The sequence below is a fragment of the Scleropages formosus genome, chromosome 16, assembly GCF_900964775.1.
Source record: "Scleropages formosus chromosome 16, fSclFor1.1, whole genome shotgun sequence".
NCBI classification, from domain to species: Eukaryota; Metazoa; Chordata; class Actinopteri; order Osteoglossiformes; family Osteoglossidae; genus Scleropages; species Scleropages formosus.
The window spans coordinates 6,579,076-6,598,159 of record NC_041821.1 but is presented as its reverse complement, the minus strand read 5'-3'; the positions used below and the strand labels follow the sequence as shown (position 1 = coordinate 6,598,159).

The 19,084-nt window shown below is 45.0% G+C and overlaps 1 protein-coding gene across 5 annotated transcripts in view; it reads right to left on the bottom strand.

Annotated features, from left to right (window-relative positions):
* hhip (hedgehog interacting protein) overlaps positions 1 to 19,084 on the bottom strand; it is a 37,479-nt gene that overhangs the window by 12,987 nt on the left and 5,408 nt on the right. For all 5 annotated transcript variants that reach the window (XR_001965311.2, XM_018736012.2, XM_018736011.2 and 2 more), the window contains 9 exons: positions 15,692 to 15,842; positions 14,490 to 14,691; positions 8,224 to 8,375; positions 6,975 to 7,148; positions 4,901 to 5,044; positions 4,652 to 4,773; positions 2,012 to 2,135; positions 1,700 to 1,830; positions 757 to 838 (listed from right to left, as the gene is read on the bottom strand). Coding sequence is in view for 4 of the 5 variants with exons in the window: in XM_018736012.2 (XP_018591528.1) it covers positions 757 to 838; positions 1,700 to 1,830; positions 2,012 to 2,135; positions 4,652 to 4,773; positions 4,901 to 5,044; positions 6,975 to 7,148; positions 8,224 to 8,375; positions 14,490 to 14,691; positions 15,692 to 15,842 (1,282 nt within the window). In the remaining variant the exon portion in view is untranslated. The remainder of the gene's footprint in view (positions 1 to 756; positions 839 to 1,699; positions 1,831 to 2,011; positions 2,136 to 4,651; positions 4,774 to 4,900; positions 5,045 to 6,974; positions 7,149 to 8,223; positions 8,376 to 14,489; positions 14,692 to 15,691; positions 15,843 to 19,084) is intronic.

Sequence of the window (19,084 nt, the reverse complement as noted above, 5' to 3'; positions counted from 1 at the left end):
AGCAGACTGAGCCACCCCAGAGAAAGAATTACATTGTGAAAGAGCATCACGAATCAAGAAAACTGAACCGACACTGCTATTTCAACACATGTGTACACTTCTGTTTTCTTGGGTTAAATGTCACCGTCGACAGATGTCCTACTTGCCCTGAAGACTGCAGGACGCCCTGGGAGAGTTCCACACCACCCCAGAGACCACATGTGCTCCTGGTAGGAAGACGCTTACGCTAACATTTTGAAATCGTATGCTTACTCTCCAATTAGCAGGCTGTTAGTGTTGGCCCAGAAAGGCAGCTGCGTGGTGATGTGTTTAAGGATAACGTATGTTCTTCTAGGGTGGTGTATATTCTCTAATACAACCAGAACCAGTTGTCAGGCCAGTCTCCTTCCCCAGCGTAGATAAGGTAAGTGCCCCCTACTGGGCTCTAATGTTTACGATCTTATCCAAGGTTAGCTATTGGTACAAATCTCTGCTCATCAGAGCGATCCAGTAAGGTATGGAAACTGAACTTAAATGTTCCATGCTGTTGGGATACGGAAGAGGTCCAGGTTCTCTGCCTCCAAAAAGCATACGGTGAAGTACTGGTAGACTGCCCAACTCCATGTAAAAAATTCCCAGATGTATAAATCCTGCCTCTGCTTTGGTAGAAAAAATACATGTGCTCTCTTCTACACTTTGCTGCTTGGCCAAAACTGGTGAACAGATGCTTGCTCTGCTTTACTGCCGGAGTCTGCAGTCACTTGAAAAGCACTGTACCTTTTTGGGTCCACCAGCTTGTACAGCTTCCCGGTATTGGACTGAGTCATGCTCTTGCTGGTGGCCAGTATGTAAACTTCACCTGTTGGACAGAAAACAATGAGCCCTTATCCAATGAGGACCACCAAAGCCCAGTCTTGGACACAGCACTGGTCATAATAAATGGAGCCAGCAAAGTCATTTAACAGGGGGTAAGTACACAATGGAACAGAAAGGCAGAGAGGATGTTGTTCATCTGAGTCCAGGAAGCGAGGAACACAACTCTTCGGTGTCTGTTTCCTACACGAAGACGGAGACACGCTCTCCCTTCCAACGTGTACAGTGGCAGTGAATCTCACTTTACCAAGCACTAAAAATGACTGCTGTCGAATTCAATGTTGGCAACCCCTTCCCTCATTAAAAACATGGGATGCTGCCTTTGAAACACAAACCCACTGCAAAACTGAAAAACTGGTTTTCTACAGATGTCCGGTGGCTGGCACCAGTATTCCTGCTAAATTGGTCCGACCTTTGTATTTCGGGCAAAATGTTGTGAAGAAAATAAGAAAACAAGCAGCCGAACGACTTTCACGGAATGTAAAGTAATTCAGGAGGGTCCTGCTGTTGTTGCACTGCTCTGAAGGTCAGTGCTCACTAACAGTTGTGTGGGAGTATTGTTTTTCCTGTTGCCTGGATTATGAGCTCTGTTGCTCCCTCCTGAGCACCGTTTTGGCAAAGCCAAATAAATATTAGGAATAAGGACGCAAACTGTCTTGTTGTCAGAGTGGGGTGACCATTTCTTACTATAATGTGTAAATATTTAGCTCATGAATTTGATCCAAAGTGACAAAATTTAATCGCTGAATATTTTACTGAAGAAGCCTAGGAGAAAAGGCCTGAAGCTTGAAGCAGCAAATGCTTCAAAAGTATGCATCATGCCAAGTGCTGCATGTGGAGTACTGACCCAGCTCGTCTTCCCCGAATCCTAGGACATGTCCACTAAGGGAGGTGCCACAGGCAGAGCTACTGCCCAGGCACAAAGTCTTCTCCTGCCACGCACGCCCTCCTGGGAGTTTCTGGAGGATCCGCAGGTTGCTGTGCCGCAACAAAACATGGGGTTAACAAGGCTCAAAGGGCTGGAAAGCTGGTAACACATCTTATCCATTTAATGATACACAGACAACAAAGTTCGTACCGTCCTATCCATGCATGTGAGAAGAATGAATATTTTGATACAGTCTTTAGATGAATATTGTTCATTTTTCACCAAGCTCACCCGTTTCTGTCCCCATATACGTAGCTTCCATACAAGCGCCTGGACTGGCAGCCGCGATAGATGAAACCGCCCACGGGAGGTGCGCTGCCAGAGGATTTCAGGTTGAGAATGGGAGGCTCATGCTCTGGAAGGCAGACACAAAAAACATCTTTGGAATGTCACTCACAACGAGCATGTGGATGGTGCTGAGATCCAGCAGCCGGTTTTCATCTCCAATAGCAAAACAACAATGCACAGTAACGTTCTGGGTTTTTGAGAGCTGGTATTAAAAAAAAAAATTAAGGCTTTTTTGAAAAAGTCCAGCAGGCCATTCAAGTCTCACTCAAGAAAAAAATAAATGCCTGTCTAATATTTTGGGATTGTCCATAATCAAAACATAAAAAATATGGCATATAGTCATCGTATGAGAACAGCAAGTCCACACTGCAGTACAAGCCAATTAAACTAACATTCATAAGATATTTCTGTTTGTATGACTGTTTTTCTGTGGGTTACTGTTTTTACAGTAGCAATTATCAGAACCTTAACTCAAAATAAGTTTTTAATTCTTCAAATAAAACTGTGTATTATGTGCCACTGCATAATATTCCAACTTATTCCTAAAACACAACATAAATTTAGTTGTTGCTGACTAATTTATGACAGTTTTACCGAGCAACAATTTATTTACATGAGAAAAGAAGCTTAAAAGAAAATATACCCTTGATGCAAAATGCCAGAATTCCTTCATAAATGAGAAAGGGTGTTTTTAATTACTGTAGTGCATTCTTACGAAAACCAACTACTTTCAAGTTATTTAAAAACAATAACACAGATTACACCAGAGCCTGCTGCCACAATCCCATGTAATCCCATCATTGGATCTTCATTATGTTCAAACTGCTGGCAGTGCAGTGGTTAGAGCTAGTGCCTTTGAACCCAGAGGTGTTAGGTTTGATTCCCACCTCTGGCTGTAGTACCCTTGAGCAAGGTATTTACCCTCAGTTGCTCTAGTAAAAATTACCTGTCTGTTTAAATAGGTAAATAATTGTATGTTGCTTTAAAGAAAATTGTCAGCTAAATGAGTAAATATAAATGCACATTCACAAATGTAGCAGATGGTTTGTCTTGGAAGGAAATTAAACGAGGGTTTCTTCTGATACACTGGGGTTGACAAGATGCACAGTTAGCCTTAGTCAGACCTGGGAAAAACCAAGTTAACCTTACACTGGGTCTTTGAGAATACATCAGCTCCCCCCCAACCATGTCCCACTGGTGTTAATGCTCTGTGAAGTGGCCGGATAACACGCTCCGAGCCCTGGTGAGGAGCCAAGCTGTGCGCAGGGTGGTGACTTTGAACTCCACCGAAAGGCTCCCAAGTAGCCTTGTGGGTAGCTTCAAACAGTGCTCGTTTTTTCTGAAGACAATGCTGTGTTATAACTTTGACCAAACAGAACAACTACCAAGAAACGATTGTTTTCTTTCCACAGGAAACCGCCTTTTTTCCAAACTTATGGAACCGATTAAGCTCTTGCAGCACTGTCTAGAAACACAGTGTAGTCTTTCCCATCCCTTTCACCGAATGACTTTCCCCTCACTGCACATTCGCAACATAATAATATCTGTGCTTGGTCCACACTGTCTGAGGATTCTTCTCTCTCAATTCAGTGAAATCAAATGCAAAAACAGTGGTCAATTGCCCTAAATGCAAAAACACGATCAAATAATTACATCAGTATTTTCTCTTTTTTCTTGCATTTCTCCCCAAAACATAAAGCACATATTATAAAGGAAAACCCAGAAATGCCCCAATATTTACAAGACCTGATCACTTGCTACATGCCAACCCAACCGGACCGCTACACTCCTTCACCTCTGCCCGCTTGGTGGTCCTACGCACAAAAGGTCGAGAATCAAAAACACAAAGGTTTTCGAATGACCACCGGACTCAAAAGTGCTGAATCTCCCTCTACTTTTACGAAGTGTCTCAAAACTCATCTTTTTTGGACTCACTTCTCCCCTTACCTCCTAAGTGATTAATAAACATGTATGCGTATGTTATCTGTTTAGTAATTAAAACAAAAGACGACCTATATGCAGCGACTCATGTTAAGTATATTGGTTTATACGGTGGCATGTGGCAAACCGACTGTACTCAAGAATCATGTGTCTGCATCCAAATGTCTCTTTCTGTTGGTGTAATGAGTTTTTGTATTGTACTCAGAGGTGTACATCACTTTGGAGAAAAGTGTCTGCTAAATGAATAAATGAAAGGCAACGGAAAGATATTTTAATGTTTAACTATCCTAATAGGCAGGGGGCACGGTGGCGCAGTGGCACAGTGGGCTTGGCCGGGTCTGGGGTTCAAGTCCCACTTGGGGTGTCTTGCAGTGGACTGGTGTCTTGTCCGGGGTGTATCCCCTCCCCCTCCAGCCTTGCGCCCTGTGTTGCTGGGTTAGGCTCCGGTTTGCCGTGACCCTGCTTGGGACTAGCCGTTTCTGACAATGTGTGTGTATCTTAATCAGCAGAATACAGAAATAACTGGTTTCAAAATGGTGGTTAATTCTGGATTCAGCTAATCAGTTCTTTGACTGACACTGTGATTCTTCACTATTGAAAAGCTTGTCAGGCAAACCAGTCATGTCCATGTTTGGGGCTCACCATAGTCTTTCCCATTCATTATCTGCAGGATCCGGCCGGTGCTGGAATTTCGACCACTTGAGTCAGTGCACAGAATCAGGAGGCTCCCATTGGTGTCTGCAGGGCGTGTGTCTACGGCGCACCTGCAAAGACACATGTAAGTAGCCACCATCGAGTTATCATGAGTGAAACCTCCAAGTCCTACAGTCACTTGTGACAGAAAGTAAGACCAGTGTCTCCCCAGGTCCTCCCGAGGCACCCGAAACTCACCTGCCTGGGTTATGTAGGCCGTGTGCAAAGATCTCCGGTGGCTGGTTGGTGCTATTGAAGTAGGGGTTGCCCCTGGGGATGGAGTATGGAGCACTGCAGCAGTCTGTGTCCACATCAACCCGCAGCACAGCACCCGTGAAATCACTGTGGATGATGTGGAACATCACTGGCATTGCGCAAGCAAGTTGTAACCAGTGTCATAGCAGAGGATCATGGTGATGAACAGCATGCGGTTTGGTCCCATGTGGAAGAATGCGAAAAGACTCCATTTCTGTGCTTTCAGAACCTATAATTAATATTATCAATAGATTCTTACTCTACAGAAGCCTTCCCAACGCATTTAAAATCACCGTCATTTCTCCGTCCATCAAAGCGATCCAGTAAGGTATGGAAACTGAACTTAAATATTCCCTGCTGTTGGGATACAGAAGTGGTCCAGGTTCTCTGCCTCCAAACAGCATACGGCGAACTACTGGTAGACTGCCCTTGGAGTACGGAGCGCTGCAGACATCTGTGTTCACACAACACCGCTTCCTAGGCTTCTACACTGGTTTACAGTGAGATTTAGAGTCAATCATAAAGCCCTTCATATGAAGCAGTTAATGGCTTTGCTCCAGCTTACCATAGTGAACTTACCGTCCTGTATGATTTTTAGATGCCGGATATATGGAAGTAATGTAAAGTACCCACGGCTAGTAAAATTTTGGGGGAGCGACTTTAGCTATACATACGGCACCCAAAGTTTGGAATGATATGCCAGGTAGTATCTGGAACGATCCTTCAGTTTCAGCTTTTAAATCCAGGCTTAAGACTTACTGAACCCTTGCATACCCACTGCAAAGTTATGGCTCAGCTATATACATGCTGAACTCATGCTTGTTAAGTTACCAAAGTCATAAACCTGTTATGAAATATATGTTATGTTAGTGGGGTGGCGCGGTGGCGCAGTGGGTTGGACCGGGTCCTGCTCTTCAGTGGGTCTGCGGTTTGAGTCCCGCTTGGGGTGCCTTGCGACGGACTGGCGTCCCGTCCTGGGTGTGTCCCCTCCCCCTCCGGCCTTACGCCCTCTGTTACCGGGTAGGCTCCGGTTCCCCGTGACCCCGTATGGGACAAGCGGTTCTGAAAATGTGTGTGTGTGTGTGTGTGTGTGTGTGTTATGTTAGTGGTGGCAAAGCTGTATAAATGGTTTAATAACTAAATAGCTTAACACAAAGTCTTTTTTGAAGAAAGGCATCAGCTAAATTTATTATTTCATCTGATGATTTCCTCCAAAGCTACTTACAATGTTAAGCTATTACAGCTTAGTACAACTGAGTAATTTTACTGGAGAAATTTAGGGTAAGTACCTTACTCATGGGTACTACAGCAGTAGGTGAGATTCAAATCAGCAATTTTTGGAACCAAATGCAGCAGTTCTAACCACTATGCTACTTGCTGTCCCCTATTAGTAATCAATCATTGTGATTGGCTGAGACTTATGTTCCCTTACATTAACCATAATTTAATTTCTGTCCATAGTAAAATTAATTTATTGTGCTGTTATTTTCTTAAACATTCCCATGAGTGCTTAATCTGTATTTCTTTGTTGCTGCTGTGTTGTATGAGTGCTCTGAACCCATACCCAAAGACTGGAGTTGTGCTGTCAGGAATCACCTACGCAGGACTGAGTTAACGGGTGTGTGGTTATACTATCAGCTGTGTTTTTGACAGGATCACGCAAAGTATGTTTATGGTAGTGAGTGACAGTGACGGTGTTCCACTGATGTATGGATGAGTGACCCAGTGTAAGTAGTGTATCTAGCAGTGTAAGTCACTACGGTGAATAAGGTGTGTGGGCTGATAACACTATAGAGTTCGTTGGAAGTCGTTTTGGACAAAGGCGTCTGCTAAATAAGTAAATGTAAATGTAGTAAAATGTAACATGCTGAATTTATAACCCTGTTAAAAAAAGGTACATATTCTTAGAAAGTGTTAAAGTAATTTTTCATTTTATGGGAACTCATTATCTTAGGGATAAGTGTTCTTTATTAACGCCATAAACCTCATCCACCACACTCACTGCCTGGCAACTCACCTTAGCCCATCCATCTCTTCCATGTCATCCAGTGTGATCATGCCATCACCAAGAACGATGTGTAGGAGGCCGTCGGGACCGAACAACAGCTGGCCACCCAGATGCTTCCGGTGCAGCTCGGCTACCTCTATGAGCACCCGCGTGCTTCGCATGTCTACCTGGTTGGGGTTTTTCCTGCATCACATGCACAGAAATCACAAAGGGCTGTCTCACCTCATTTACCCCACGACACACAGCAGATTCCGTGGGTGACAGTGCACAGTGTGTTTCAAATTACCTAATTACTATTTACCTTTGGGGAGGGAATCTCACTCAACTTAAATCTCTAAATTGAAATAAAATTATGTCCCAGATTAATGCACCATTTATTCAGTGTGTCTCCTCAAGCCATTTCAGTTTTTGTTATATTGGTGCCATAAAAACTGCAGCCTGACATCATATCTGATTTAATTAGTAAGGCGTTAACCATGCAGATATCTGTACCTCCACAAGACATGTTGCAACCCAAACCTTTCCATGCCTTTCTAGGCCCAGAGGGAAGACCCTGCACTGTTATATGCACAACTTTTAATGATATTTTGGCCAGGATATTAATGTGAATTTTATTTTCTTATAATTTCTCACGGATTGTGGTGCCAAATGGTACTAGCTGCATTATTTTCAGAAAAATATTGCAGCCATTAATCTTTTTTACTCTGTACCACCCAAAGTAAATTGCCAGATAAAGTTGTCCTTAAAGGAATTTTCATTTAATTAGAGAAAAGCTAATTTTCCAGAAAACAGCACAACTGTGAGTAACAAAGCAGAACAAAGCACTTTCTTTCGCTGGTTAGCTAAGGCAGTTCTCTCATTACACGGTGTTGTGCAACAGTGAGAAATGTCTCAGCTCCAGCAGAACAACAGCACAATTACCACTATGTAATTATCAGCTGTGATTACATTTTTATGTAAAAACACTGGGTGCTGTCAGTAAACATAAAACAACCTGGCAATGATAAATGCCAAACTCCAAAATAAATAAATAAATAAATAAACAAATATACACTGACCGACGTTCCAGAAAAAACAACTCCTTATACTGATTTTTTTTATTGTTAATGATTTGCTCAATTGCTGAAGCTGCGGAGTCCTCCTCACTAGTGAACCGAAGAAGGGCGGTCAGGTAGGACATAAAGGAAGCCTGTATAAACATTTAACAAAAATAGCTGCTTTTTGGCAAATGGAGAAAAATTATCCTTCAGTCATGTACCTGGAGACTGTGTATTCAACCACGCGGAGAATGTGGTCATGTGGTCCAACAGCCCAGCGCTCCTGGTTGGTTGTGTAGGAGACGTACAACTTTCCGTTTTTCTTGTAATTGGGGTGGAAGGCAAGACTCAGGAGCCCTCGTTCATCTACTCCCTGCGATCGAAGCAGAAAAACAAAGAAGAGTACGGTCAGTTCTGTAGATGTCCTTGTTGCGCTGCAGCTTTAACGAACACGATCCTCCCCTCTGTCGCTCACACTTCCCATTTCTCACTGAGGATACTCTACCACCACCTTCTCCTTCACCTCATGGGCTCAGGGATGAACAGGACCACCTCGAGCCCCCGGTGTCTTCTGATTCAGGTGGGTAAACCTTTAGCGATGACATGCACAAATACTGGCCGAGATGTCCAAGAACCCCACATGTCTAGAAAGAGCCCAGGAGAAGGAGACCTGAATCTTGAACATGGAGCAGACTGCCAGCTCCCACTGTCTTGGCAGTATGTTTAGAAAACATCCAAATTGCTTATGGAGTGCATAAACCTTTGTCTTGCCCTGGAGGAAAGTACATCAGCTGTCACAACTCTGGTGGTCCGTTCATCATAGTTAGCTCTAATAAGCAGCTATATCGTTTTCAGACCCCAGGCAAACTTTTTTAAATACAGGAATGAACACAATGTAAGGCTTAAATGCAAGAAAAATGTTAACAACCCGCAAAAAAAAAAAAATGTTCTTTCAGATTCGGGCACTTCCAGAATTGAACACACAGCCATGTTCTGTGCTCTAGGCTCGCAGTTTACACCTTATTCCGAACTGAAGCAAAGAGTCTCGTGATAAATTCACCGCTGGAAAGTGTCCTGCAGACTTCATGGCAAAATGTGGAACAAATCCCGCAGACTGACAAAATCTCGGTGATAGACTTCACGCGGCCTGACAGCAACGATTACAAGGTGAGCGAATACAAGTGCAGTTTTGTGCTGTCACTGTTTGCAGGAGCCCATTTTCAGGTACCGACTGTGCTTCAGAAGTTGGACTGGTAAGAAAACACAGCAGTGTTAGGGGAAAGAAGAAAAAAAAAAATCAGAGGACTCCTCCATCGCCTTCAATGGATTTCCATACTCACATTCCCAGCTCAGTAACCTGTTAGCAAAATCAAACACTGAGGGAACGCATAAAGTCAAAGATTTTACACAGTTAAGCACTCAAAAATAAATTTTACACCAGTGATGCTTCCTTCATCCTCAGTTGTAGAATGAGGGTACACAGTCAGCCATTCACACTTGTTGAATATTATTATAATTTATAACATGGTGGCACAGCGAGTAGTACTGCTGTCTCACAGCACCTGGTTGGTGCGAGAGGATGTGGGTTCGATCCCTGCTCAGTCTGTGTGGAGTTTGCATGTTCTCCCATGTCTGTGTGGGTTTTCTCCGGGTGCTCTGGTTTCCTCCCACACTCCAAAGGCATGCTGTTCAGATTCCCCAATAGTGTGCGAGTGACAGAGAGTGTGTTCCACTGATGTATGAATGAGTGACCCATTGTAAGGGGTGTGTCTAGCAGTGTAAGTCACCGCAGTGAATAAGGTGTGTGGGCTGATAACACTACACAGAGTTCACTGGAAGCTGCTTTGGAGAAAAGTGTCTGCTAAATAAATAAATAAAAAAATGTAAATGTAATATAATGGCAAAGAAGTGGAACACCAAAACACTGCTAATGAAAAACTACTAGAGGGGATAGTGTACCACTGTTGTTTCTGCTAAGCTGTATTTGTACTGCAGCTTAGAGTGTTGGAAGAGAGTGTGTAACATCCCTCAGCATCCCATGCTCCCACCATTCTGCGTTCTAACCTGGTTATGCTCTGTGGTCTCCGAAGGCCAAACTCCACCCGCCGGCTCTGAGACAATAGCTGGTGATGTCATCGGCCCCTGTGCCGTTCTGCTGAACTCCACAAATCACGGCACCGCGTCAGCTCAGAAAAACAAGCCTTTTTTCAGACGGCTTCCTTTCTGCCTTCTTTAATTCGACCGAGAATCGCTCAGCGCTCGCCTTTCTTTCGCTTCCAATACGCAGCGCATCGGGGGTACTCTCAACGAGCCGGAAGGGGGTTACATTCTAGGACCCGGAATGGAGAGCCGGCGCAGCGCTCCGTGGTTGCCGTCTCCAGTCGCGGAGGCAGCTGCCATTCAGGGAATGATGCATGGTTTGGCTTGCGCATTGTTGGGGAGCACCTCTTGATCCTTATTGGCTCGGGCAACTCGACAAAGAGAAATTCCACTGGAGCTGATTGGAGAAAAACAATGCAGCCCACCTCAAAGCAAATGGAAAATGTGTGCGCTAATTCGGCCCGGTCCCTGCACAAAGAACCTAGAGAGGCGAGTTAAATCCCCTCTCCACCTGTTAACACATTAACTAATCCTAGAGCAGGGATTCAGCACAAAACACGGATCGCTCACTATTCCGCTGCCTTAGAAAATCTGAGCGAAAGACAAGCAAAACACACTGTACAAATCCATTTACTTGTTAGCCCACCGATGTCTCCATGAACAGCCGAGTACCGGCTGCTCAAGCGCCGATGCCACGGTTTACTCATTTTACACTAAATTTAATGTGCGCTGTTAGTTTACTCGCGTTTAAAGTATTTAGAGAAATAAATCAGTTACTACTATGCTGCAGGAAACGCGGTACGTGTGCAAGAAAGGGGTTGTACAATAACTGAGGTTCTTCCAATCTGGCAGTCGCACTCGTGATCTCGTGGTCAAAGGGTCCAGCAGCTGTGGATGACACTCTAGGCTATTTCCTTCTTCCAGATCTCACCGTACTACAGCTGCGCCTTGTCAGACCGCCTCATGTATTTCAGTGAGCTCTCGCTCCGCAGTGATGGCCCACCTCTAGGTTAAAGCAACGTTTGTCATTGTGGACTCAAGCCAGCTGAATTTATAACTGCATCCTCCCCTTGGGTCCATTCATCTTCTCATCATGCTGCATCGGGATTTGAAGTACTTCGCACAACTCTTATGCGTAATTGGTAAGGCTAATTGCCGAAAGGCGCTGATAGGCACAAGGATGACATGTAGCTTAATTTATGACCACATTATCGCGAAAAACGCTCTATAGAGGCAAGTGCCTTTAAAGTCATCTGAGCTTAAAGCGAGAGATCATTACGTCCAACACTATGGGCACAGTTACAGGTGAAAGAGTAGTTGGCTGTGCTGTAAGAAAGAGCTAAAATGCAAAGCTGGGCAAGACCTTAAGCCCTCTTGGGTGTCACACAAAGGCTTTATTTCACTTGCTGAAGGGTCATGGTTATGACACCTCTTGAAAGACAATGGTATACAGACGAAAACAGGCAGCTCTGTGTGTGGTATGGGGGGGGGGAGGTTCAAGCTCCGCCTCTGACAGACAACCCATTGCGAAAGGATGCCGACGTTCCCAAAACGCATTCCCCACAGCCCTTTAATAACAGGGCACGAGGATATTCGGTTTCAAGGAACACCCACCATGACAGATCATTGTTTTGGAGCTGGGTTAGGCTAATTGGTGCTGGGCCACTCCAGCCACGGAAACACAGAACATTAGAATCAAAGCATTTTCGCGTTCAATGATAAAAATATTATCTCTTTTCCTTACTCTGGCAGCCCCCCCAAAGGCCCCCCACGGCTGCCCGTTGGGAATCAATCGCGGGTTGGCACAGAGGTACAACGTCCTGTTGATGCGGTGCGCCGGGTAAACATCCCTCTGTTGATGTAATGCACTCTTTGTATTTTTTTTTCTCTGAGATGTACATCACTTTGGAGAAAAGCGTCCGCTACATGAATACATGAATAAATGTAAATGTAAATGTAAACAGAGCGCCCTGGTCCCTCTCAGGCCTACTAACAGCCAACATCAACGAATAGGACTCCAGGGGCGCCAGGCACAAGCCACTTCTAATTGTCATAATGATTATTTTATCCGAAACCAATTAACTTTAATGATGATAAGGCGCGGAGGCCCCGCGTGGGAGCCGCTGCAAGTCCATTCTGCAGGTCTGTTTGAGTCTCTGAAATACCCCCCAACTGGGCAGCGGGTGGTACGCACCCTGATAAACTTCCTGCTAAAACACAGGTCTCCCATCTCTGGACGCAATCTAAACAGATCGCTCTCGAGCGCAAACTGTCTGACGCCAATAAGCACTCGAGAAAAAAAGAAAAGAGGAACGAAGGTGGTCCAGGTTGTGCACTTGGCCACTGTGCTGTGCTGCTCCTGTACTGAGGGGGACAGAAAACGAAACGCCTTCCACATCCACGCCTCTTTCCACATGCATTGCTTAGCATTCGCTTCCCATCAAAGACCACACAGATGCTGCTCTGCTACCGTCGTGTGAATGGAGCAGAAGGGACAGGCCTGGCCTCAGGTATTTACGTAACAGGAAACGCGAGTAGGTGTGTAGTAGCGCTGCGCCGTCTTTTTTTCCTCTTTTCCACCTAAAAAAACTTCAGAGCGAAGCATCTCAGCTAATGAAGAAGTGCATTCCAAGTGTGACAGAACACAATCTTCACCCTACATCGTTCAAAAACAAAACAGCGCGAGCGCTGATAGTTATTTCTTTTTGAATTCGCGCAGCGGGTGTGCCTCTCTTCTCTTACTTGCTCTGAAAAGATGCCAAACAAAACTCCAGCGTAACATATCTACTGGGAGAGCAGTCCAGCCTCCTGTTTTCTGGAAGTGGGACTTCCACAGGGGTGGAAGGTCAGCTGGAGTCAATGTCAGAGTGTGTGTATGTGTGTGTGTGTGTGTGTGTATGTGTGTGTGTGTGTGTGTGTGTGTGTATGTGTGTGTGGGGGGGGTTAATTCTTTTCAGAATTGCAGATGTGCTGGAGGTTTTCTGACTTACAACCACTCCACGAGCCAGAGATCCTCCTTGGAATTTAGTCTCTAAGCCCCGTAGTACAATTTGTTCATCTAGCCTTTCTGCATGCGCCTTCCTCACAGTAATGTTCACACTCGGAATCAGCTCTGTTAACTGCTAGAGCACAGAAGGTACATAAAAGGTAGACCTGGAAAATAAGAAATGTAAAAAAGTGCTTAAGGAAGTGAGCTTTTCACAGGCACTTGTTTTTGTAGCTTTCACCAAAGTTCTTAACAGCATCAGTAAAATATCTAGGGTTTGACTACATAATTTGGAAAACTGCAAACTACATAATTTGGTATGGAGACAAGCATGAGCGGAGTAAATATTTAATTACATCTGCAGGCCTCCGTTGAGTCTCACCAGTGTATTATGGTTGCAGGTTCACTGGCTGAACCTGACTACGCACAGGCATGGAGGAGATACCAATGACCTGCATGGTTATTACTCAAATCTCCACGGTCCACCTTGATGTACCATGGGGTATTTCAGGTCAGTATCAGACACCCTCGCCCAAGTGACACAACCAGGATTAATCAGAGTCCAGCCTGAGGCCAGGTCATGGTACCTCGAACCCACTGCTAATCTCTCCTTGATTCATCACCATCTAGATGCCTTCTCCTCAGTTTCAGTAACACTTTAATAGCCTTCCTCCTCTGGAAGCCTGTGATATCCAGCATTCTGTAAGTTCTATACAGTGACATTCTAGAAGCTTTTAGACAGCAGCACAATGTCTGGTCTTAGCAATGTCTCCAAGTTGGAGGCTTGGAGGCTAAGTTAGAAATCTCATATCTCGCTTCCTAAATTGTCCAATTGACAGTCAAATGCCATCACTAGAAGTTCAGAACTAGTTCTGGGAGGCAGTTCTACTCTTTCACCTTCCATGACGAATGCGAAGGCTGGTTGGTCCTACCGTGTGACTTCACAAGCATATTCATAGCCAGGGACAGCAGGATCAGGGAGACAGAACAGCCTGTAATTATTCCCTTTTCCAGACAATGCCACTCGGATGGTACCCATATAACCCACCTACGATACGAACCCATATAAGACATAGTGATTTCCAAACATTCTAAAGGGATGTGCTTAAATTCACCTCATGGTTCAGTGGGTGCTAGTCGAACCCCTCGCCTGTACGTCAATCCTATAACTATGGATGTTAAACTGTGAATGAGGCTGACAGTTTTACTGATCTAACATATTATAAAATCAGAAGTGTTAAATGAACTACGAGATTTCTTATGACCCCTACATGTAGAAGATCTGTCTTTAGAGTTGACTGAACAATGCTGATTTTACAGTATGCCCACTGGCTATTTTGCTGAAGCAATTCTAGTTAGGTACTTGGGTACTGGGTCAGTGCAGGTCGAATGGGGGCTCACCTTCAGGCCACTGTGAACCAGCTTGTGGATGTCCAGGAAGGGCTCGCGGAGCAGCTCCATCCCAGGTGTGAGGATGCGCACGTAGCCCTCCTTCTCCAGGAGGAAGAGGCGCTGAGAGCCATCCCCACAATGGACTGCCCCCACCGGTTGCCGCAGGCCAGCAAGTACTTCTCGAACGCAGTAACAGTTGTGCTTGTGCTTCCTGCATGAGGAGGAGGAGCTGGTCACCACCGCTTGCAACAGTGCTGCAGCCACCAATAATGTTAAACATGCATGTTGTGACAATGACAGCTGCAGCGCTCCTCTTGTCCAGTGTCATCAGTATGAGTCCTACCAGTACAGACAGACCCTTTTCAAATGTCACTGTCCACTGGGAAATACCCACACCAGATACACATTCAGTTCATCTCCCTACTGGGATTCCATGACACTGAGAAACATTTAAGAGCTCGCTGCTCCCTGAGGAATCTGTTTTAGGTGAGAACTTTAATCAGCAGTGATGACCCCGCTTTGAGGCACATGCCCAGAATTCCCGCTCTTCATAACTTGGCTGGACTGGCCCCTTTAAAGAGGGCCCTGATGGCAGATAGAGCACCGAGTTGCACAAGTGCGCTGCCATTCCCTACCAGATCCATGCCTACATGGAGATCATTTCTATCTCAAGCCAATCATCGCTTGAGTGTAATTACAGTACTGCTTCATTTCCCTAAAGAGCCATTAGGGCAAGTTCCATCAGTAGGGAATGTGACTGGACCCCACAACCCCCCTCGCTGCTGCCACGCGAGTGACTCGTCTGCCCACCGGAGCATGCAGGCGGGGGCAGCGGCCTGCACAAAAGGTCACAGGCTTCCATACGCTGACTGGGAGGTGCAGGGGGCACAGTCTAAGCACTTTCATTGTGCAATTAAAGCTGCCCCAAAAGCACGCTGAACAAATGGTGTCCTCTGGGAGAACAGGGACCAGGGGCCTGCAGAGGATTCCATGTCGGATTACCGATGCAGGACATGTCCCTGGCCATTGCCCTATTGTCACTGAAGGGCCAGTCATATGAGGGTCTGGTACAAGTGATCCTATGAATTCACGGAACAGCACATTCAAAGTAACACTCTGCAAAATATTGTAACGCACAATTTCTAACAAATAAAAAGACACAAGCAAAGAGAAGATTTATTTTTACAACGGTGCATTGCATTGCATCGTACCTGTTGATATTCTCCATATTTTCATCTTCCAGGTCCAAGTAGTTGGTGGCTGGTCCCCGAGTTTGCTTCCTGTGGAAGTCAGGGAAGCACAGGCCGCTGTCTCTCCTCCCATAGTACTGGCAGAACTCATCAACATCTGCTTGGAACAGCTCTGTGCAACACAAACAGGCAACTTGTTAAGGGAAGAGACACACATCAATCCGGCCTTTCAGTACAAGTTTAAATGACAACAACACAATCTAACAAATCAGTTGCAGCCATGGCAACTGATTATTGGATGTACGGCACTGGCAAACGGAACCGGGTTCCTTGATGGTTCAGAGATGCAGAGGCTCAGCCAAAGCAAGGCTCAGCTGTCATCCAGAAACACGACACCCGGAGATTGACCCACATTTCATATGAGCCGTGAGGTCATCAGGAACCCTGCAGCAGTGTGACTTATACTTAGTGGTGTATACAGAGCAAATCCTAAAACTGCAGTGGACCGAAACATTGGACCAGAACCTGCTGTGACAGTAACATACTCGACTGGTATAGGTCCACTGTGAGCCTTCAACGTTACAGCCAAATGTTAAATACTAATGACTTGTTAACTAAAGCATCTTAAGAGTCAACAGCAGGTAGGAACTTGAAGCACACAGGAGGGTTATGAACGTTATAATCAAATCTGGCATGCACTGATGCTGAATGTTCAGTCTTTTTTAGCAAAATGAAATAAAACAGCTGCCCTTTGAATCCTCACATGTGATAATATATTTTAATATTTTGCGCAAAAAAGTAGGGATTGAATAACACAATTGTTAATTTAGCAGACTGCTTTTTAGCCAGTTTAAGCAGAAGCACTTCCATGAAGACTTTCTCATCTGTGAATTCCATGGCACTTGTCTGTCTAGAAGCAGAGGAAAGCTGATATTCTCCTCCGGCTTACATTCCTAGCAACTATACCTTCTTTTCACATCGTGAGTCAACTAGTACTGTATGAAAGGATGAAGCACTGGCTGAATGAGCAGCATAACCCTGAATGCTGGCAACCAGTAACCCGCAGGTGTCTCACAGATTTAATAAAGCTATGTCCTACAAGGGCTGAAGGACAGATCCTGAGCAATTTTCCACCCAGCCAATGAAACAAAGCCAAGATGTTCTGCTGCTAGGACTCCCAGTTCCCACCGGTGAATGATCTAGCTCAGATTAGTGATGTACCAAGAAAGCTACTCAAAAGCCCATTAAAATGATTGATTATTGGCTTAGAATATTCAGTTGCGAAGAAGTATGCAATCAAAACAGAAATGCACAGACCCAACACTCACAATTACTCAATCAAAAGACGCCCTGGATCTGATTAGGTCTTGATGATCAAACCTCCAGACAAATGTTCTAAGTCCCATCCTGACAGAGGAAATCAAAGCTCACGCTTTCAAGCCCAACACTGCTGTAGTGGTTTCTAGGTGTGTTTCCTATTTGGTTTGCAAGTGGTGCACAGGGGACATACTGAGAACAGCTATACCGCTATCACTTTCCTCGCCTAAAACATCGCCGAAGGAGCAAAAACACACACGGAAGCAATGAAAACATTTGCATGGCCCCTGCTTCTCCTTTTTTTCTTTGCTGAACCCACACCAAGGCTGAGCACACCGGCATAACACGGCTGCATACCCCAAAATGTTCTGCACAAAGACCAGGAGGAAAAAAACTCCTTTTCAACAGACCCCCCCCCCCCGTTCATTGGCTGGAGCAGCTAAGCCAAGTTGGACAAGATTTCAGGTGATTGTAAAATGCATGACTTGGACCACTGCTTGACAATAAACCTTACGATGCTGCAGCCCACCAAGAACAGAGCGTGGTGCTCACTGCTGGTGAAGGATGTACGCTACTAAAGCTACTGTGGAAATCTGCTCTGGGTCCATCCACACTTGGAATATACTCAAAAGATTCTGGAAATTTTTCCAATACTTATGATTTTGCACTGACAATTTATTAATTCCCAAAAGACACGTATAACTGTTTTTGTGAAAAAAAATTCTATTAAGAATGATAAAATTATTCAATTTTATAATTCTTTAATAAATCTAAGTCCAACTTCTTAAAGATTCTTTAGAAGGACAGACTTTTAAGTATAATTTCTAAAATGTACAAAAATATTCTTCAAACTATTTCAGAAAACAAGTATACAAATAAAGATTGAGGCTTTTTAAAATTTACACACATGCATACACACAGAAAACTTTACTGAAAATTGAATTATATGTGTTTATAGAACTGTCCAATTTGGGTTAACAGCTCACATAAACATATGGCAAGACCCATCAGGGTCTCCCAATCCAGCCCATCTACAGTACAATACTCCCCAGTTTTATTGTACTCCTCCTCTTCAGCGCTCCAGCTAGACCTCCATCTGGTTATCTTCCAAAGCAACCTGGGTGGGCTCCCAAGGCACTTGACATCTTGATGCACTTCAGCAGTTCTACATACACACAGCCTTTGTAGAAAAATAAATGTGTCATTCGTCACCACATATGCTGATCTGGGGGAGCACGGTGCCGCCGGCCCCGACTGCCCTTCTGCCCCGAGTCCCGCCGCTGTCGTACCACTCCCCTCGCTTAGCCAGCCTCCAACGGTGACAATATGGGGGTAGTGATCCTCGTCTATAGGTGACAGCTCGGAGAATTAGGCAACTCCGTAAAGGAATCTGTGTGCGCCATTAACTGAGTGCCTTGTGCTTGAAAACATTTTCCTGTTTGCGTTCCATTGCTAACCCCCCTTGTATCTAATCTGTTACAGACGCAGGTCAGGAGGTGTAGCTCGCCAGCCCGCACTCCATACTATTTGTTCGGAAAGCGCTAATGAGAAAAGAGGGCGCTGCGCAAAGACAATATTTGCGGAGAAGGTTGCATTTCAAAAATGCTGGAGTCCAATTTCAAATTATTTTCCAATCCTAGAGGAAATATAAACCCAATCTAATGTAAATGAAGTCCAGGCCCAGACACCCAGATTCAGCTCCATGTGGGACACCAGCTGCAAAGCGCTCCGATTTGAGCTTACGTTTCATCGAGTTTACCACCAAGAAAAACAAACTAATAGTGTTGGGTGGTGTTGAATGCTTTCCTGTCTCTGCTCTCCTGGTGGTGCGAAGTGTCGGGGTCGGTCATGTCTAGACCTTAGACGGGACTCCTACACACCCACGAACACTGAAGCTGGGGGGCGGTTCGGGGGCTGATGTCAGGCCCATGAGCCACGCCAAGGCTGGAACGACTCTGGGCTCTTAAAACCATTCGTTTACAGCTAGAGAACATCACCCCCTTTGTCGGCTCTGCTCTACACAGGTACAGCGAAAACCACATTGTTATTAATGCACAAGGAACCCAACACAAAGAGTGATTTCAAGAAGTGGTAAAG